This window comes from Gadus morhua, chromosome 10 (genome assembly GCF_902167405.1).
Source record: "Gadus morhua chromosome 10, gadMor3.0, whole genome shotgun sequence".
Classification (NCBI taxonomy): Eukaryota; Metazoa; Chordata; class Actinopteri; order Gadiformes; family Gadidae; genus Gadus; species Gadus morhua.
In genome coordinates this window covers 20,238,512-20,260,690 of record NC_044057.1, presented here as the reverse complement: position 1 = coordinate 20,260,690, position 22,179 = coordinate 20,238,512, and the positions used below count along the sequence as shown (strand labels likewise).

Here is a 22,179-nt window from a genome sequence, read left to right as displayed (position 1 = left end):
CTCGTTTTCTCGATATAACAAAGTTCGTTTTCTCGTGATAACGAATTAATTATCTCGTTTTCTCGATATAACAAAGGTCGTTTTCTCGTGATAACGAATTAATTATCTCGTTTTCTCGATATAACAAGGGTCGTTTTCTCGACGCGGCTGCGCGCTCTTTATATCGTCCATCTTCACTTGAACCTCGTTGCTCATATCAAATCCAACTTTACAAGCTTTGTCACAACTAAGGATAAATAAATCAAATCAAAATGTCGATGAATCACACATGAATCATCAGCATTACGTTTATAAATGCGCTTTTGATTTGCAGTTTACAGATATCTATCCTAGGAGTGTCAATCCTGATATCCTGGAGTGCACTTCTTATTATAGATCACACTTAAAATGCAACATCATTTTATTTTTTTACTATAAGGGGGTCCCCCAAGGGGTTGAAGACCATGCGTAGTGGCACAACAGCCTTCTTCAGGGTGTAACCCACAGCACACAGATTCCCCTTAAGTAGACAGGTTTTCCCCTTCGAGAAAACGAAGGGGAAAAAATATCTCGTTATCACGAGAAAACGATCTTTGTTATATCGAGATAACGAGATAATAAGTCGTTATCACGAGATAACAGTGCATAGAAAAATAAAATAATCGATGGCCGTTTTCGGCTTCCGTACATTTTGATTAAAATTGCAAATATTGTTTTAATTCATATATTTATGGATTTATTTTACATTTATTTAAAACAAGGTACATTCGTGTGTGGATCAGAAATGTGTTTTTGAAACTTATTTTTGTTTATGGATTTATTCTACATTTATACATACCGATATCCATTTATGTGTGCATTGAAATGTATTTGTGAGAAGAGAGTAATTTATATATAAATCACAAAATACATTTGTGAATCCTTCTCTGTGCATTCATTATTAATGAGACTGTTCTGACCCCATAGTTCACGGGCCACGGCATGAAAAGATCTTGAGAACCCCCCTGCTCTAAAACACTAGACGCCAGGAGGAGGAGGCCACCTGAAGGAGTGGCCATGATCCCTGCTGGGTTGGTGAAGTCTGGTGGAGAACCCGCTACCACAACCAGTACCACTAGGAGGGAACAACAACAGCAGCGGTGGGAGCCCCCGTGCTGAGTGGAAGGTCAGTGGGAGTCCATTGTTTTAGAGCAGTCAGGGCTCTGATTTATCAACAGCAGGTTCACACTGTTGATGTTTCCTTGGTGTGAAAAAACACTCCTTCAGAGCAGGGATTTTTCTTTTACAGAGACGGTCGGGCAAATATATGATTTAGGGGGAGGGGGGAGGGGGGGAGTAGATTAAAGAAAAACTCTCAGGCTCGGTGAGTGCACACCAAGACCAAATGGTATGAGACATTGACAACAAGTGAAGACAGGCTGATACTGTAGCTCAGAAATAGATCTGTTGTGGCTTCATGTGGTTTCATGTGGCCCGTGGCGTTTGCTGTGGGTGAATGAGAATGCTCAGTGGTTTGGGCGGATGACTCAAATTCACTGTCTGGAACTGACGGTTATTCAACACCATGCCAAGGCACGGTCTTATAATTTGGTCCTGATTTCTTATGCAACAACAGCAAGAATTAAGCATGCGTGACCAAATGCAAAAAACTAATCATTTGATATTCATTGTGAAAGTAGCAAACTTTTGATGAGGAATTTAGTTTATTACACATCATTATTTGTGTAATGATGTGTAATAGAGTGTTTTCCAGAGGTTCATGTACGCTAGATGAATGACTTCAACAGTGGATTGTTTCTTGTTCCTCCGGTAAATGTTGCGTGAAGACAGATGGTTGTCTTTTGGCACTTTCCAACAGGTTAAACTTAATAAGGGCAAAGGGAAGCAAAGTCCATTTACTGGTAATGGAGAAGTACAGGAATTCCCTCTCTGTGCCAGGTAGCTAAGATAATCGGCCGAGATCATTAAGAATTCTGTATTTGGAATGCTAATTCTGTATAAGAGTTCTAACAGATCAAAGAAATCCTTTATTTAGCTATGGAAAATCCTCCCCATGTTACCCAAGACTAGCTGGAAAAACAGATGGATGAAAAGACGGATGGATAAAGACAAAATACAAAATGTGCTCAGAAACCCAACTTAAAATGACACTCCACATCCAAGTGTGATTCCATCCAAGTGTGAGCTGGCGCGGGCTCCTCTGTTGAATTACAATAAAGCTCAGATATTGATCTGCCAAGGAGTGTGGAGGGAAGTTGAAGACAAGGACACACAGCTGCAGGCCAGTCTGTGTCTGTGCCGTGCTGCAGCCTGGTTCCGTTCATTGGTAGAAACCATCGCAGAGGATTGTTTCCATCGCCATACTGTGTTTGTCTTCTGTCAGCAGACCCTGTCGCAGCCTGCATTAACTGGCCGTGTATTCGGCACGTTCAGAACAGTAGCTAACTCGATGGCACGCGTTGACATTAACACACATTTTCCTAACGGACCAGATCAATTATCTCGGTTGTTGTTGCAGTGACCAGAGCTTCCTTGGTTGCATTATCCCCTAAATGTCCCCTAAATGTTTCCACATGTTAATGAAACGGTCCTAAGATCAAGGGAAGACAGACGTACACCGGGGTCCTAATAAAAGCCCAAACGTCTTTTCCTCGTAAACTTATTTTTCTTCTCTTAAACAAAAACATATTCTGAAAAATATGTCCTGAAAAGAAATGGCAGAGGACAACATTTTGGTATTTATTCACACTTTCCTCATGAAGGAATGATTAATGCTCAAACATCTGCGGACGAACAAGCACATGTCGCAGCGCAGTTTTAACAGCCATGTTTACTTGAATATATCCTCCATGTTTATCTCTTGGCTACAAGTAAATCTAGGCAAACACCAGGGTTATGTGGGTTGCTATTGAACGCATCACTGAAACTTGTGCCACCTTGTTCCTCTCCTCCCCTGTTCCTGGATCAATCCTCTTTTTGTTTTTCTAAGCTTCCTCCCCATGGATTCCTGGAGTCAGGCACATGGCTGGCGTTTTCTCAGAGTTTTCTTTGGCTCTCTGCGAGGTTCTTGGAGGATCTATAGAGTATAACAAACAGACAGGGATCGGCCCCAGTCTGACACAGGCGTTGATAACACCAGGCAGCGCGGTCGGCTAGGCCATGCGTAGCCTTCAGATGGATTTGCAATTAAACAGTTGGACGATGGAATGTTTGGTCACTTGGGGGGGGGGGGGGGGGGGGGGGGGATGTGTGCTGAGTGCTGAGTGTAAATCTTTGAGCCTATGCTTTGTCCGTTCAATTTATAGTCCGCAATTAGACACGAATTGCTGGTCAGAATAAAGGCAAAAAAAGCATGGTGGATCTTTTCTTAGTACTAGAGAAAGGGGAGAAATGGGAGATTGTCTCCAGGAGGGCCAAGCAGAGAGTCTGAGAATCTACACGTGGAGTATTATACTCCATAAATAAGCACCACAGCTTTCAACACCTTTTCCACTCTGAGGGGGACTGTTTGTGGTCTCGTCAGTAGAACAATGAAGTGCTGTCTTTATTTTGGTCCTTTCTTTGTTTCTCTGTGGTGACGCAGTGCTCGGTAAAGACTGGACCGCGCTCTGCGGTCTGCAGTCGTGGCGGCCCCCCTTTTGAGTCAGTCCTAGAACGCACTGAAAGTGTGCCGTAACAATCTACAGTCGTTACACTTTTTGAGTCGGCCCAAGTTCCAGAACGCAGGAGAGGAGTGTGTTCCGGAACAGCCCGTTCTCCCGTCGCCTGCAGCGAGGCAGACGTGCAGAGCGACCTTGTCATTCTCCAGCACGTAGGAGGAGGAAGAAGAAGAGGGGCCTAATGGAGGCAGCGAGTGTGCGGCCAAACCTCAGTGAATTCCTGATGAAGGAAAGAATGCTGCCTGAGGAGCCACGTTGCCTTCCTTCCTTTCCTTGTTGTTGCCTCTAGAATCGGGGAAAGCTCCCGCCGACCCCCTCCCCGACCCACTCTGAACCGTTCGTAATGCGTCTGACAGAACCCATGTCGTAAAAAATCCCAAAAGCCAGAAGGCCATCTCTGATGGAAGGAGGAGAGAGTTGTAGAGGTTCTTATATTTTTTCGACTAATCTTGCCTCCTGGTGGATTAATAATTCAGCCATTGTTATGATTCCCTTTCTTTGTTTTCGTTGACATTGCAGAGGTGAGAGATTAGAGGTGCAATACATGGGTGTGTCTAAGAGGCTCAACAGAGTGGGATTGGCTGGGAATAGAAAGTTGTATGCGTTCACAGGCCGGAGATTTAAAAGCACTGTGAAAATAACACAACATCAAGTGTAACATTGTTTTTTATGGTGAACAACGTTAGATAATAGCTTTGGAACTGTAGTGGAACAGCTGCAGATTGCATCGAAGATAGAATAGCGACCTGGCACACACACTTCCTATATGTGTCTGTGTGTTTATGTGTGTATGAGAGAGCGAGAGAGAGCGAGAGAGAGAGAGAGAGAGAGAGAGAGAGAGAGAGAGAGAGAGAGAGCGCCTTGGCTTGCTTCTACCTGGTTCTTCTTCCTGCTTGTACACCAAGCAGGAATGCACTTTTGACAAATTGACAACCTTTTGACAAATCTGTTTGATTTGTAGAACATAAATGACTAATCCTGTGTACAAAGTACACACACACACACGCACACACAAACGCAAACACACATGCACAAACACATTCCAGTGGATGCATGGTTTTACAATTTGAATGCTGTTGTTTGGTCACCAAACCTCAGCCTGCCGGTTATCAAGGCAATGGGGTTTCCTAGCAACAGCATTGTCCCTGTGGGAGGAACTAGGGGCATGGCACTCTGGTGGTTCTAGAACATTCCATCCACGACTCAGATGCCATCTTGGCCTTACTACTGGTTGTATATGCGTGTGTGTGTGTGTGTGTGTGTGTGTGTGTGTGTGTGTGTGTGTGTGTGTGTGTGTGTGTGTGTGTGTGTGTGTGTCATGCATGTGTGTGTCCGTGTGTGCATGCCTGTACGTGTGTGTGTGTGTGTATGTATGTGTGTGCGCATGCATGCGTGTGCATGTGCATGCGCATATATATTTGTCTTTAAGGGTGTGTATGAGTGGGCATGTGGCATGGACAGTGTCTGAAATACTTCCCTATACGGTTTAAAAATTCCTTCATGGCTGCACCCATTCCGTCCACATGGTGTTGCCTGCTGACGGACACCTCTCGTTATTAAGAGCAGAGACAGGCATGGGGTTAACACCAACAGCAGACCCTGTTCACTGACATCAGCTTCCATTACACTCACCTGTGGGCAGCCACCTGACAACACAAGGGAACTACCCACTCAGAACTGCATCTCGAAGAATGTTCCCTCTTAAAGCCTGCTGTAAATATTTGGCCGTTTAAAGAGGCTTTTACTGCGGATTTCGGTCTCCCCACTCGTTGACTCTGATGCTTCCTATTTCTTCCAGTTGGACTCACCCTTAATAGGCTTGCTCTGAGATTTTCACAACATCCACTCCTCATAGTTGTGAGGAGAGATAAGGTCGTGAGGTGGAATGGTCACGTACTCAAGGCCCACATGTTTGACACTTTAACCTCATTCTCGAAAGGTTTTTCCACCAAACGCCCTCACTCAAGCATCAAATGGGTCTTTTGAGATGCAAGCGCTAATGCTGAAACAGGTTATCCCTCAATCCCTCCATCTCCCTATAAAAACAATTAATATTTTGCATTTGTGGTTGTTTTTAACAGAATAACCTCAAAATGATAATACTGTCATCGTTATTGGAACATCCCTTCTCCTGTTATCACAAAATGATAAACAAACATTCCTTCCAGAAAATATGTCTTATCTGAGAAGCAGATGTATTTTCCCTCCCTGTTTTAAATGTATTCTTTATCACTGTGCCTTATTTTCCTTACTTTCGAAATATGCTTCAAGTTTTTATGATCTAACTCCATCTTCTAAACTAGCCCACATAATTGATGGGTCTACTCCACATCCGTGTGTAAACCTCCTTGCTGTTAAAATCTCCTAAGTGACTCTACACGGACCACTGCATTTCATTTGCCTGCAGAGGCCGGTGTTTCGGTTGTCGCTGTCCACACCCTTTCATTTGTCCGGCGGATTACCTTCTTGTTTCCACAGCCTGGGGCCAAGGAGGAGCCTCTGGGGCCGTTACGGCAGACTTGATGTTGGAGTGATGGGACTCCGTTAGGCCGGACTGCTCTTCTGCCAGGAATCCCTCCACAGCCCCTTAGCTCTGCCTGGACTGGCAAAGAATGCGAGGAGACGCGCTCTCCCTCTGCCCCTTTCCTTTTACAGAGTTGATCACTAGTCGGACGGCGTGCATTTCTTATTGCAGGGTTTTCGTTTTGGATTTTTTTTTTTTGTTATTTCTTCTCTGCTCTTCCCTACTACTGGTGCTTGCTGCCAAATTGAGATGAGCTCATGCTAAGGGGAAGCAGGCCTGTGAGAGCACCCAGCTGGGGCCTGGAGGGGAACCGGGGACCAAGGGACCCAGGGTACAGAACATGTCTACCCCCAGCGCTAAAGCCAGGGACCAATGGCACAAAGCCTGATTAACCAGCACTAGTGCATGAGGGCCCAATGTTTCATCAGAGTTGGAAAGCATAATGTGTCAACATTATTTATGGCACGGATGTGGGTGGCAGCACCACTGAGAAGGAATTAAAGGAGAGGGAGGGAGGGAGGGAAGGAAGGAGGGAGGGAGGGTGAGGGTTCGATAAAAAGAGAGAGGAGAGGCAGAGAAGGACAGGGGGAGAGAGAGAGAGAGAAACAGAGCCGAGCGGGGGATGATGAGATGGAGGTCAAGAAAGAGTGAGAGAGGGAAGAGAGAAGGACGAGAGTAAGAGAGGGAGACAGTCACAGAGAACAGGGGAGCAAGAGAGTGAGACAGAGAGAACGGGAGATAGGAATTGAGTAATGAGAAGGGGAGGGAGAGAGAACGAATGGGTTGGGAGGACTCGGATGAGAAAGGACTGCATTCAAAACGAATAAATAAATCGAAGCGAATAAAGGTCATAAAATACTGAAGAACGGTCCAGGGACCATAAAAAAGGACATTCTTCAGAGCACGAAACATAATTCTTCCAAGAAGAGACCCTCTTAAAAGGCCCCCCAGATACGAAGGACGGTGAGGTTACCAAGTGATAGAAGCTTCTGGCATCAGCAGGTCAAGAGCCTGGCCGGTCCAGCGAGACGTCCATGTTAATATAGCGAGGCCCCTTATTCCCGGTCGGGACCTGAAGCCAATTATCGGATTAAAAACAACAGAGAAATCCCCGTGATCCTGTTAAGAATCCCCCCGCTTGCTTGCAGAACTGTCGCAGGCCGCTACCGCATCTCAGCTGAATGCTTGTACAAGTCACAGCCCCACCACGGTGGCCTTATAATGAGCGGAGCGGGAATATCTACCACGTGTTGCTACACATCTACTCTGAGAGTCCACCCTAGACGTGTTTGTTTTTCCAATGCCTTTCCTATGTTTCCCATTCCAGCTCGGCATATGAGAATACCTCCGCTGTGAGGGGCTCCATTACAATACGGGGCCGCTTATTATGGGCTGCTTACTTCCAGGGCTAAGAAGCGCAGCTAATGAGTTCCATGGAACTGTAAGGCCTCAGTCCCCCCCCCCAATCTTGAATGTCTCTGGTATGGTCTGCTCAAGGTCAATTATATGGGAAGTCTTGTCGAATGCTATGTGAACTATAATAGAATAATCAGGAAGTGCAAGGGCCCATATTGTTGATGCTGTTCATGGGTACTCAGTTACTCACTGCATATTCTGCATTGGTCCGTTTTTTGGTCACATGGTTTAACTTGCTTCCTTAAAAGGGATTTGAACATGAATGACGACAGCCTAGAAATAATGGAACATCAAGCCATCCACTGCCCAAGACTGGATACAGAGATAAACAGACTTGTGTTATTAAAACACTACATCAGTGTCTATTGGGACAGTGACACACACACACACACACACACACACACACACACACACACACACACACACACACACACACACACACACACACACACACACACACACACACACACACACACACACTAAATATATCACGTTATCAAGTCACAACAATGAGTTATCCACAGGATATGAGCAAATGTGACATGGGAAAAGTGGGGGGAAGAAAGACAACAGAATGAGAGAAGTAAGAGAAATCAAGGTTTTGCCAAACCAATCACATCTTATTTTCCTCTTCTCAGACAAACACGCACCACAACCACGCACACAGACACACACAGAGACACACACGACCCACAACCACACACACACCCACACAACACACACAGACTCAACTTTCTTTCCCAGAGTTCCCTGGGATAGAGCGGTAGGTTTCAGTTGGTGTGTTCTTTGGGGTGACATTCACGATCAGCACAACAGCTCTCACATTGTGTCGGAAGGGCCTGACTTGAGTCCTCCACGGGAGATTCCACACAGGATTCAAGCAAACACCGTTCCTGTGACTAAGGACTCTGTGTAAGCCCCCAGCCCCACCCTGCCCCCCCACACCCTAAATCTCCCTCTTTGAAACTGTACTCCTTAAGAGAGGCAGTGTGAGGCTTCCCAAATTCCACAGGTTTTTCAGAGAGACCCTCAGTAACAGATGAAAGACCTGTTGGAGATCAAGGCCAGCGGACCAGGGAGCAACCTACCACGGAGCAGTCGAGGCGTGGGGATAAGAAACTATGCCAACGTGCCCCAACAAGGGAGGAAATTCTTTCTTTGCCCTCTGGACAAAATCCCTTGGGTGAACTTTTTCCCCCAATCTATGTGCTTTTATCTTTACATGCTGAGGGCACAATCTGCAAAGAAACAAGTATTTTCTTGATGGCATCTCGCATTTGTTTTTTCACTTACATCTTTCATTGGTATGGGTATTAAGTAGGAGTTTCATGTGAAGAAGGTGTTGCCAATATAGCGTCGTGGCCGGTGGGTTTGATTCCCTCATTTAAATGTAAGTTTGATCATATTGCTTTTTTATTGCACATTGTTTTTAATTTAAGATTCTGTAAAGACCCTACCAAAAAACACGTGAACAAATAAATAACTAAGATTCCAACTTGACATCGTCACATTAGCGCTCCATGGTGGGATGTGACCCGAGTCTCCAGAGCTCAAAGTCACCAGCGCACTCCGGGGCACCACCAACACAAATTGACAGAGTCGGAGGTTATAGTCAGAGGTAATCGAAAAACCCTAGAAAGAGAGAGAACCAGACAACAAGCTTGTTAAGAACAGCAAATAGGGGAAAAAATGATCTAAAGGAGAACGAGTAATCAAAAAGATGGAGACACAGAGATAGTCAAGACAAAGTGAAGTCTCTCTATTATCTTTTTTTTGGTGGTTTCTCCATCTTTCTGATTTAATGTTCTCTCCAGCTCTTCCTCTCTTTTAGATTTTTCAATTATATTTGTAATACACTTTAATGCATAAGAAAGTTATTCATCAATTTGTTTATTTCCTCTAAAAGATTCTACACAATTATTCAATCCATTTCAGAGAGCGGCCCAAGACCTTGAAAGGGCCATCGAGGACATACCACGGGCGAGGAGTTTAGTATTGATCACTCAAAGAGATTTAGAGATTTTGCCCATTGTGCATTTTCTGAAGAGAATGCCTGTGATTGCAAAAGCTAACATGTTATATACACAATATTCAGTGAGCATGCTAACATGCTAATGCTAGCAAGGCTAATGAGCAAGCACGTCAAGTTTCTAGTCGCTGGGTTAAATTGAAGCAGACCTGTGATTGGTTCAACAATGGGGCGGGACTGATTATTTGGTTTGATTGCGAGTTATCGGGCCCCCTGTCTCTCAGAGTTGTCAAAGTTGGTATATAATTAAACCGCAAGCAAGCAGGTCTCCAAAAATGTTCTCTTTGGAGACCTGCTTGCGTGCGGTTAAATTATATACCAACTTTGACAACTCTGAGTTGTTCACCTTCGGAATGGTCAAGACAAATGATGAACACCTGGTGAGCACCTTCAACAGAGGCCACTCGAAATGGACACTGTGACGTCATTTTTTAACTATCACACAAACCTTTCCACATACCCCAACTGCAAAGTCCTTGATGGGCCCACTAAGTTATGGGTCCCTATGGGCTTCTCTAAAGGGGACTATTGAATAATGGCGGCTTGATAATTTGCATAATCGTTTTGTTATTTGCACACAACATGTCAATTTTAACAGAATCCAAGAAAATAATAATTACTTAGGCCTATGGTCTGGCATGATTAAGGAGCATGTGTAGGCCTACCACATTTTGGGTCATCGATTTTACGGTTCAGTTTTCAAGATGTTTTCAAGGTATCCCAAAACGTTCAAGTTACAGCAAAAATGTATCTAGATGGTCCTTGAGCCAAAAGGATGCATGTACATAAAGGATACTAAGTTCAGAAATGTTTGCCAAACACGGTGAAGGCTTGGCCGTTTAGGTTAGACCAGAAGTTATAGCGCCCCCCTTTTGTCACACGGGACCACAGGGACCTTTTCTCCTCCTTATCTCCCCTTTACATAATATGCTTTTTTAATTTGTATGCAAAAATGCAATTTTTGGTCTCTAAAAGTGCACTGCACTGATATATGCAAAATTTTGCGATTTGTTTTGCCATTGGTTTGGATTGTTTTCTCTGCAAAGCTAACTTTCACCACTAAAATATCTGCAGATAGGTAGCAGTCCGAGATACACAATGCAATCGACCAACCAGTACCTAGGACTTTCTTTTTTCAGAAAATGCCCACCCCGAGTTTATTTTGGCGAGGTTTATTTTGGTCTTTCTGTTAAGGACACTGAAAGCTAATTAAATTCAAGTTTGCCAGTCATTACGAATATTAACAAAGAAACAGACAATACGTTATTTAACGGCAGCAGGCCGTTAAATAACGCACTTTAAATGCCCTCTCCGCACTTTGAATGCTGGAGAGGGCCTTATCTGCCCTCGCTCATCTCCAGCCAGCCAGGCTGATTGTTCAGAGAGTCACAGTTTCAGTAGCCAGGCGAAGGCGGGGCACCAGCATTAGGAGGGAGGGAGAGAGGAAAGTCTTTTCAGACAGATATTTATTTGCGCCTCTCAACTGAACAGGTTTCGGGGGACCCGAATCGAGATAGGCACGTTAATTACACCCCGGCATCTGGCTTCCCTTTACCTACGGACTACTAGAGGTGTGATTTGTCCTTCGTTTGGACAAATATATAGACGACGGGAATAGTGATCCGTCACACAGTAGACATGTTGAAAACCTGGCAAATTCTGATACAAAGTGCATTTGTGTGGAAAGTTGACGCAACTGGGATGTGAACACCGGCTTTCATCGCTGTTTATAGGTAATGTATAAAATACAGAATCCTTTTAAAACTGTATGTTTACTCCTTACTTGTTCTTAGGCTAAAATAAGTTTATTTGGTCAGTAGCATAATTGCGTGGCTTGAGGTGCACTGCTTGGAGATCACGTCTAGGCATTCTGCATCACAATAGAGGCAGAGAAACGTAAACAATGTATGTTGTCTTTAGGAACGGTAAACTCAGAAGACAGTGACCAGTGTTACATTACATATACTCGTACAGGATTACTTAAGATTAAATAATTTAAATGATCTAATGGATTGGGAAACACTGCTCTGAATCTATTTGCGAATAGCAAGTTACAGGGGATCTGTACATTCACACCTGTGGTTCACCCGCACACATACTGTGTTCCTCAGTCAATGCTTATAGAATCATTAATTAAGAGACCAATTAAATCAATCAAGTTAATATGAATTAAACAGACTTGCTTACTTTCAACTTTGTTTGAAACCCTTAAGCATCACATTTGCTCACTTACAGCCTGATTCTAAGAATGATCCCAGTAACCAACACAACAACTCTATACAGCATCTCTGTAATAGCATAATATGCTGATTATATGACTGGGTATGTCAACATATTTCATTAATGAAAGAGGGGCCATCTGCTTCCCAGAGTATGACAACGACATTGAAACCTGGTGATATCACGGTCACATATTTCCCAGGCTTGTGCTCCAGCGACTTCGCATTGCTATCCTCTTCAACCACAACTTTAATTTTGTTTTGCTGACACTCCAGTGCTGAGATTTATGAGGATTGATTGGAGATATGTCCTCCAAAATCCACCCTTCTGAATTATGACCATGCAAGAAACTTGAAAGATCTCTACAAAACATTAAAGCCCTTCATTTCTTTATGGTTCACCCCAGTTTGATGAAGGCAGTTCTGCTTATTTGACTCTTGAATGACTGGAGCCATATAAAGGGCCCCACCTTGTCTTTGTATATCGAATGCTCTCTTCTGCTGCCTTGCCTTGACTTGCTTGAACCCCCTATTTCACTCCCAAACACCTGCTCTGTTCCTGCCAATGTCCCTCAGGGTACATATTCTTCCAGACAGGATCGAATATCACCATAGACCTTATCTCTGTTTTCAACCCAAACACCACTCTCAACCATCTGCTCTGTTAAAGAGAAAGCAGATCCAGTTCATAGTGGCATAGCACGACAAGAACACCGGTCTTACTCTCAAACATTGCTCTGTTTGAATGTAACTCTTACAACCTGGATCATAGTTTTTATTTGTATTCAATTTATAGAATATGTATACATTCCTATTATATGGCCCAAATGTGTATTATTGTACACAACCAATATTCAAATCCTTTTGGGTAAAGTCCTATTTAGGCTACCAGACAATCCTTACCCCAGACCACAAGAGAACCATTGTTTCCAGATTTAATGAGACGGCATTACATCATAAAACATTGAGTGCTGCTGGTGTCACTCGCAAACGCTATAAAATCAACCAAGCATGTAAAAATGATCAATGTGAAACGGTTCAAGGGCCAACAGTAATGCAACCCAATATGTTTTGCTACATAGATCCTTGACCTTTACAGTGACTGTATGTTTTCCGCCCTCCTTACTGTGTTTCCAGTGTCTTCCGTCATCATGGTGAAACCCCATCGCGCCTCTGCCCTGGCTCACCTCTTCACCTGGCTGCTGACGCTACAGGTCTGCCTCCCCCTCTCGCAGGCGGCCCTGCCCCCCCCCAGCCCGGCCCACGTCCCCTCGCTGGTGCCCCACTCGCCCACGCGGCTCACCCGCTCCCGCTTCAGCGCCCGGACCCAGTTGGACTTCAGCACCCACTGCAACGCCAGCTGCTTCCACCGGGCGGAGCAGTGGGCCCAGCCCGAGGACCTCAGCCAGAAGCTGGCCTTCGAGACGCTCTACTCGGACGGCTCTCGCACCCTCACCGCCGTGGACGTGGACGGCGACGGAGAGGACGAGGAGGAGGGCCGCGTCCGCCTCTCCGCCCGCACGCCGCCAAAGCGGCGGCTGAGGCGTCAGGTCGGGTCGGGGCGTCACAGACGCGTGAGACGGCAGATCTACGGCGCCGACGGGCGCTTTAACATCCGCGGGGAGAACTTCCTGCTGGACTACCCTTTCTCCACGGCGGTGCGCATCTCCACCGGCTGCACGGGCGTGCTGGTGTCCCAGCGCCACGTGCTGACCGCCGCCCACTGCGTCCACGACGGGAAGGACTACGTCAAGGGAGCGCGGAAGCTCAGGGTCGGGTTCCTCACCCCGCCGTACGTCAACGGCACCAGGCCGTGGAGGAACCAATCAGATCCCAGGAAACCCTTGGTGCGCTGGGTCAGGGTGAAGCGCACCCGCGTGCCCAAGGGCTGGATCCAGGGTCCCCAGGAGGTCAGCATGGACTTTGACTACGCCCTGCTGGAGCTACGCTGGCCCCATCGGAGGCCCTTCATGCGTCTGGCCGTGACGCCCTCGTCCGACGACCTGGCAGGGAAACGTATTCACTTCTCCGGCTTCGACAGCGACCGGCCTGGAGAGCTGGTCTACAGGTTTTGCCCCGTGGAGGACGAATCCAACGACCTCATCTACCAGCATTGCGACGCCCGGCCGGGGGCCAGTGGCTCGGGGGTGTACGGACGGGTGTGGGACAGTACCCTGGAGCGGTGGGAGAGGAAAGTGATCGGGATCTTCTCGGGACACCAGTGGCTGGAGATCGACGGGGAGAACCGGGATTACAACGTGGCCGTGCGATTCACGCCGCTCAAGTTTGCTCAGATCTGCTACTGGGTGCACGGGAACCAGCTGGGCTGCAGTCACGACTGAGAGCACTCCATGGATCGTATGGACTCAGTGGAATGTGGATTTCTGATGTTGAGGAAAAACAGTGGATCCTCGGGTTGTGTTATTTAACATGTCTGCTAATGATGAAGTCTTAACAGCCATTTTCCTTACTGGCGGATTAACCGAGCTGTCAGAATTTCCACCTTATTAAACAGTACCACTTTCTAGAAGGAAAATGTAGAACAATGCTTCTTTTCTTGTGCCCAAACCGGTCCACGTCCACATGGCCGTTTTTTCCAAATATGGTTGCAGAAATTGGAGGCGTTCAGCCTTACAAATTTAACTGTTGCTCCTTAAATATGTTCATTGGGGTGGTCATTCATTTTATATTTTAGGTATGTATGGAGTCGACACAGAAAAATGTGTTTAGAATTGGCTATCCATATGGGCCTTACTGCCAAGAAAGAGTTTCTAGTGAGATAGTTACATTTTATTTGTAAAGGCTTAGATATATTTAAATAAAAACGTTTTAATCATTGTATGTATTTGGCTGCAAGTGCTTCAATTCAGGTTTCTGGAATTGTGTAGGGCGACACCGTGTGGTCGCCAACGGTTTTACAACCACTCAAATCCAGGGAACATCAGGCACATTCTATACAAAACTCTTTCAGAGCAAGCGTACAACACCACTAATTACTATGACAAGTACTCAATTACTCAACTAATGATTTGGTGTAACTTAATGTTGAATTAAAGAATGAAATGGAACAAGGGCAAAAAAGTACAAGAGAAAAAGGTATTTGTTTAGTGCTTTTTTTTTAATTAGAGATAAGGAGACGATACAAAACATCCTTCAATATTCAATCTGAACACATGCCCTTCGTATCTGTCGCTTCCCATCTGACCGTCAGAACACCACTGAGACTTTCGAACCACTCAGTTGAACAAGTAAATGGAATGGGTCTTGTTTACTACACGAAATGCCTTCTATTTTTAAACTGGGAATTGCAAATAAAAATGGAATCACTCAAGTGTTTTTGGAATTTTCATGGTTCGAAAAGAAAACAAAATATATATATAGAATTCAGCTGTTCCCCATAAGAGTTTGATACTTTTGTGCAATTAAAAAAAGATAAAATTGGATTGTTCTACATCTAGCCTCAACTAAACACATGTAAAACTTAACTAGAAGTTTGGCAAAAAAGGTAGTTGGAACAATTAATTTTCAGGGATTAATAGTTGGACTTTTAACAGTTGTTCGTCCCTTCAAACATTTAAACCATGTGTATATTTTTAAATCATCATCCTTCACTTGAATTACTTTTTTTTTTCCTCACATATTTTGTTCATCTTCATTATGTTGTGTGAACTGGAATGACAGCCTGCCATTGTGGATTTATTTAGTCGTTTTTTAAACTGTCACTTCAACCCTCTCCCACCCAAACTATCCCTCCCCAAAGCCCCCCCGCCTCCCAAGATGATCCCTGATCTGCTTTTGCCCCTGCGCCAACTATACTGGAATGAACAGCTAAACCCATCAGACGTGTGCCCTCGGTGGAAGCCAGGATTTATAGTGGGCTTCCCTCTAGGGTTATTACTGCGGACCCTCCGAGCTTCTCAGCCAGTGTGCGCCGATCCTTGATCTCCTCCAGAAAGTTTGCCTGCAACTCATGCTTGATACCTGAAAAGAGGCAAACAAAAGAGTCACGTTACAATAGGCCTTTTTGGATCAGGCGGGTCTTTTCTTTAACCCCTCATTTGATATAATGAGTGATTAAAGTTATAGTGTGGAGCAGTTTCACAGTGCTCCCATTGGAAATAAGAGGTTTCAAATGTAAAGAATATGGTGGGTCATTGGACAGTAGTCCAGTGTGCGACTCCCTTTAGAGCAGATTACGACATCAACACTAAGCAGTTAGTTTGAGTAGTTGCTAGGCAACAGAAACAGTCAGATGTATGAGCCAATATATTTAAGCATATTATTGTTTCAGTCATTCTATTAGGGTTCTGGGTATTAATGCGATAACAGTATTGTTCAAAATAATCAGAATGTTCCATCAAATGCTCTGGCTGAATCGAAGAGAAATTACATAAATAAGTGTGAATGAAGAAAGCCATAGCGTCGTTGAGCTTTATAAACAGGAAGCCCCTCTTCCCCTAAACTATACATGACCAACAGCCCGTACGATGTTTCCCTTTATAGAAGGGTTTCTCATGTGATGTGTCGAAATGATTATTTCCTTGCAAAAGGGTCTGGGATTTGTCATCACCGGTTGCTCAAACCGACGTGTGCACGGACCAATCAGAGGTGGCTGTTGTTCAAGAAGGAGGGTTCTAATGTTTGATTTTTTGAACGAATGATTGATTGGAGTCACATGCGAGGCAACAGGCAAGATGCAATGGCCTTTTTCATAGACTGGCCCGTTTAGCCTCAGCTTTAGACCACTTAGTGCACAGATTTTTATATAACATGGGATTATTATAGAGCCTGTGGACAAGTAGACTCCAGCACAGTTCATGCTACATTTTAAAGGTGTTTTGTATGGTGTGGGGGTACTGCAGTCCTTTTATACATATGACACAATAACATATCCAGTATAAGACTAGGCCTGTTTGAGCAATAGAGCAGAGATGAAATTTGATATCAATAAGCTTGCCAACTTTGTGTAAGCAGGATAAACTAGATGTATAAGCCGAAAGGAATTATTAAAATCAGCATTGTATCCGGGTATCGTTTGCCTATACAGGGTGATCTCGACTAGGAGGTTCACCAGGAGAAGTGCGCGTGGCCAGATTGAGAACACAGGCATTGCATCTCAGCATTTCTCCTCCGTATTCTGCATGGAAGCAGCTCTGATTTGGGTCATCAATTGACCTTGCCTATTCACGCTCATCTTGCAACGCAAGTTCTCCAACTTTCCTCTTATTCTACTGTTAATGTCTGCAACCTCAAGAACATCCAACTGATGGGCTGACATCAGATCCTCTAGCCTCAAATGAAAGGAGTGGCCATGTAAGAAATGGAACAAGCTTTTGACATACACACATTTTGAGATACACTTTTAATACGACAGTGATAGTTCTATCCAAGAATGTCCCAATTTTAATGTTGGGCTGTTGGATTTTTAACAAATGAAAAGACATGAGCACACTTTATTTGGAATCTGAAAGAGATGCATCAGCTTAATCCGTTGGCGTCAGTACGAGAATCGGATAGGCTGAAGATGGCTTTGGTTATGGCACGGCTTCAAATTAATTTTTTAAAGCAAAAGGCCAGACTTTTATAATTTGGCCTTTAAACCAGGCTATTTGAAAAAACTCCTATACATTAACAATATAAATTCAATAACAGTAACTACATTATATAATATTTGAAATAATTTCCCATAATTACCTGAAAACTTCTTCTTGATGGCCTCTTTTGAGCTGGCGTAGATCATCTTGCTCTTCATGGAGGCAGTTTCTGGGGCCCTATGGAAGTTAAAGAAATGCGACACAACGGTTAACACAGGCGAAGACAAAACCCACGAATGCACGGGATCCAAACGAAGACGCCCTGTGTGTAGACCTGTGTGCTCACCAGAAAATAAAGACCAGGTCTTCTTTCTTGGTCTCCTTGGTTTCATAAGTGGCGTCGTAGAGGGCGTAGCGACAGTCGTCACTGGGCAGCATCTTTACAAACTCCAGGTAGGGGTCCTTGACCGTGGTGCCGACGTCCCCGCAGAGGATCTCCTTGCCCTCCTCCAGAATGATGTTCTGTTTGTCGGGGCTTATGCAGAACAGGACAGCCTTCTTCCTCTTCTTCTTGTCCTCCTCGTTCGCCTGTGCCTTGCGCACCTTCATGTCATTGAAGACCGCGATAACGTCATCTGTGACTGTGACACCGGAGGCCTGTATGGAGGTAAAGCCTTCATTAACACACAAGTGAAATACTGGGCCCTTCATGCTGAAGTGGAACAGCTAGTGCATATGAAATTATAGTCAAACCAAAATGTTGGCCTGCACTTTCTTGGGTTTTGCTGCCAAACCTCATCTCATAACTTGTACAACCAGTAGTCGGTTAATAATTAACAGGTTTGCATACAACCTGCAGTAATAAAAACAGACAATGAAAAGCGTCATTCATAAATAATTTAATCGGTTGGGTGGGGACGGGACCTCACTGGGGTGAATGCATTTTGGGGCTTAAATTGATTTGTCAGGCTAAGGCGGTAGTCAACTAATCAAGTTTGCTTACATGTTAATCAATTTTATTCTAAATTTCACCCTTCCACTTCAGATTTTATCGTTAGTCTAAGATTACATGACCTATTTTATGATCTGGCAGCCAAAACATTATGGAAATTGCATCACTGCTGACTTTTGACTAATAAATTGGATGTCAACTAACCAGAAATGGGGGCCTCTGAGGAAAACATGTGACCTAATCTCACAGCTCCTGACAAGAATTGAATTGAAGTTGCAGCTCCAAGTTGTTGCTCACAATATTTAAAATAGTGTTAACTTCAGATGTCAACATTGTGCATGTTATCTGAATAAGAGTACGAACTAAAATGTACCAATCCCAAATATAGCTACATAGCTGACTTAACACTTGTACGATTTCCTCAAAGTAGTAATCTGGCCGTCCACTTATCAGTGCCAAAGTCCATATGTAATATTGGTTTGCAATAGAAAACCGAAATGGGTGTGTCCGTATGATGATTAGAACACCAGACACCAGGTAGAAAGAGTCTTATTAAATAACATTATCCACATTCAAGTGAACATTGAAATGTCACGCGACATTGCAGCCATCAGGAAGCTCCTCTGGGTGTAGCTGCGGCTAGGCATTAGCTTAAGAATGCAGGACTAACTGACAATTGGGCATTGTTGAAACGTAACTAAAGTCACATCTACCCAATGAGATGACTCACCATTACCCTTTGGGGACATTTAAACATACGTTTTGAGACAGGGCGGACAGTTTCTGAGGCTGCAAAGCCCCTTAACAGATATCACACCATGTTTCTTAAGGGCAGAGTCTCAACCAAACACTAGATTTCCCACCGAGCAGGAAATGGTGTGCATGGGGGGAAACTACAGTCATCCCAAGAAATAGTTGTGAGCGTAGGTCAACACTGGCATCCTACAGAGAAGGCTGAAAATCAATAGAGCATTCAAGAAAAGTGCTGCGTGTCATCGAGTGACATGCATTTACCAACTGACCTACTTTGGCGGAAGGCCTACAGAGGGTGTGGGCTGGTACAACATGTTTGCTCAAGGTGGCTTGATTAAAGATTACATTTATGACGGAATAAAATATTACATATTAAGCTGTAGGTACTAATTTTGGTGAAGCCCTAAATACTACAGAATTAAAGGATGAATAATGCTGCATTTGAGAGGAAAACTCAAAAACGGAGGTGGACGTCGTGTAGGTTGCAGTTAAAAAAACGTGTCGAGTCACTATGCATGCAAAATAGCTCCATTTCAGTTAGAAAGAAAATCAGTTGTCGGGACCAATTAATGATCCTTACTACAGAGACAGCCTATTGCAACCAGCTATGCAGGTGACTTTAATAAAGGGTTAGTTACAGATTTAATTAAATTATCAATATGTTTACCTTAATGCTTGGATACGCGAGAACTAAAAATCATAATAGGCCATCAACAACCAAAAATAGACAAGGCCATTTTAATATTAATCTAATTATAACTTTTGTATTGCAAAAGCCTTCCGGCAGTCACGAAGATTAAACCCAAAAACAATCGACATTGTAGCAAAACGATTCAAATTAGAACTTTAAGAGACGGAACGGAAATAAGTGACATTGACGTCCACAATGCACAAAAGCGTATGATAATAACACCAGGAGTCATTAAAATGCTAACCAAAACGGTATACTTTACATGTATACTCGCATCACTTAATGTATTCTGTCACAACGATGACAAAAAAAAGACAAGTGCTTCTGTAAAGGATTATTAACATAATAAAGAATGGATGATTTCTTAAGTCTGACATATCATCTGTAAAGCATGAGGTATGCATTTGTTTCCCCAATGCTAAAAAGCTCACATGACTTGATTGCATCTTGTGGCTTTCATTCCGTGTACAAATTAGATGCGTAGTACCAGCCGGTAAGTACGTAGGAAAGGCCCGTTAGCTTAAGCTAGCGGAACCCAATGGGATGGGTGATATAATGGACATCCGTCTAAAAAATGTTTTTTTATACAAACATAATTGAAAAGGGGCTTCATAGTATACTACGGGATTATTCACAGAATGTATCCCCCACCACTGCAATCAATACACGTCAACAACAAGAATGGTCTTTGCACCAAATTCAGGGTGGGGCCATGAACGCAGTACCCTGCACATGTGCGCTAGCTTCCTATATAAGGAGAACCTCGGTCCGCATTATGGACCGCCAAGTCACACAATCCCGCTCCATTTATCACCTGACCGAACTCGACAATTTGAGCATCCTTTCGAGGCGTCGGTAGTCAAACCATGACATGTATCTGGTCGTAGAAAACAGACATTTCCCTACCGGATGCCGTATGCAGACAAAGAAGCAGAAAATCACTGCCGCCTAGCTAACATCAGCCATAGCGGGTGTCATTTTCCGCCTAGATAATGCTAGCCTCAAGTAACAGACACGGGCGAAATTGGGCTTCGCCGCCGAAATTAAAGCCAAGGGCACGGACAAGCGATGCACCTGCCAGGCACTAGCCCAGAGACAGGATGCAGAGCGGTGGGAAAGAATAGAATGGAGGAGCACGTCAACAGCGGCGGTACGAACGGAACAGGAGAGGCCCTTCAGAACGCTTTTGTCGGCTAGACGGAGAGGAAGGAAATGGCGCCAGGCGTTTCGACCGGTAGTCCGTTATTTCATAAATATAAGACGACAGGCATGAATATTATGAAACCAGTGTCTACCATTTTTCTCAACTACAAGAATAACTTAACAAAATTCCCAATTTGTCGAATATCAACGTCCAAACGCCATCCGTCACTGATGCTAAGTCCTTAGCTCGCACGCTAGCAGTTCCTGCACCAAAGACACTGGGTATCTTGACACTGGCCGGCTTGCCATTTTCATGACCAAATGAATGCCAACTTTCTTATACCAAACTTAATTTAAAGCTCAGACTCTTCCAAAATGTCTTCAGTACCTATACAAGAGAGGAAATACAGAATATTTGGCTGAAATCGGTGTTAAACGTACCATGGCTGTCGCTCTGAATTGGTCAGCGTCTTTGTAGAATTGAATGGGCTATGATGAATAGTCGGTCTCGCTCACACACTGAATGCCCTGTATGAACGCGCCTCAATGCGCGCAACCGCGGACACAGTGAACGCGCAAAATGTCAGATAATTGTCCGATTGATTCCTCGCAGCATTTTTTTTATCGTTTAGAAACATTTAACATGGCACAGAGCTTAATATTTTATTTTTGCTGTTATAATTATTACGGCAATGAATGGGTCCTCTAATGGGTTTATGGCTAATACCATAAACCGCTAATAATCGATAATGACAATTTGCTAAGATGCTGCAATCACATTTATATATGATAACATAAGTGTTATTTTAGGATAAGATGTACAATAAATTGTAGCTCTTGATTGGAATGTATAGGAATTATGCGTTTGTATCATAAATGTACGCTTAATTTAAAATAATTTACTTTTCTGCATTATATTTTATATTACTTTATCGTTTAATCATTTGAGAATTTAAACAGGGTTGGAAAGATTTAATACTAAAACTATTAATGAGTATGCCAGTATATGACTGAGACCTGGAAAAATGCCAAGTCTTTTTGACCAATATTCTGCAGACAAGTGCGTAAAAAAGGTAACGGAGAAAATACTCTCACTCGCTCATTCGCCTCTCTAGCCCTCTCCCCACCCTCCAAACTTCACTCACTTCCAAATATGGAAGTAAATGGCATCGGCAGCGGTGCGCGCGCCTGGCAACAAGGCGGGCCACGACGCCGATCACCATATAAGGAAACAAGGGACACAAATTTCACCAAAGCAGATTTCACTCGAGAGATCAATG

At 44.0% G+C, this 22,179-nt stretch overlaps 2 protein-coding genes across 3 annotated transcripts; one reads left to right on the top strand and one right to left on the bottom strand.

Annotated features, from left to right (window-relative positions):
* Positions 1–1,001: 1,001 nt before the first annotated feature.
* prss23 (serine protease 23) lies at positions 1,002–15,202 on the top strand. 2 transcript variants are annotated; one of them, XM_030367956.1, is made up of 2 exons: positions 1,002–1,144; positions 12,964–15,202. In XM_030367956.1, exon 2 carries the CDS (start codon positions 12,978–12,980, stop codon positions 14,166–14,168), a length of 1,191 nt encoding a protein of 396 aa, XP_030223816.1. In that variant the 5' UTR covers positions 1,002–1,144; positions 12,964–12,977; the 3' UTR covers positions 14,169–15,202. The 2 variants fall into 2 exon arrangements, with proteins under 2 accessions (XP_030223816.1, XP_030223815.1); XM_030367955.1 differs by lacking the exon at positions 1,002–1,144 and adding an exon at positions 10,993–11,340.
* On the bottom strand, positions 14,926–21,487 carry cfl1 (cofilin 1). The gene is made up of 4 exons (XM_030367957.1): positions 21,341–21,487; positions 17,707–18,017; positions 17,521–17,597; positions 14,926–15,807 (listed from the first exon to the last, which is right to left on the bottom strand). The coding sequence occupies exons 1-4, from the start codon at positions 21,341–21,343 to the stop codon at positions 15,695–15,697; spliced, it is 504 nt and encodes a 167-aa protein (XP_030223817.1). The 5' UTR covers positions 21,344–21,487; the 3' UTR covers positions 14,926–15,694.
* Positions 21,488–22,179: the final 692 nt, after the last annotated feature.

Coding starts and splice junctions, on each gene's coding strand:
- prss23 (XM_030367956.1), top strand. CDS start 12,978: ATGGTGAAACCCCATCGCGCCTCTGCCCTGGCTCACCTCTTCACCTGG.
- cfl1 (XM_030367957.1), bottom strand. Junction 17,598..17,706: donor GACCTGGTCTTTATTTTCTG/GTGAGCACACAG, acceptor TAACTTCCATAG/GGCCCCAGAAACTGCCTCCA. Junction 15,808..17,520: donor CATCAAGAAGAAGTTTTCAG/GTAATTATGGGA, acceptor GCCTCTTTTCAG/GTATCAAGCATGAGTTGCAG.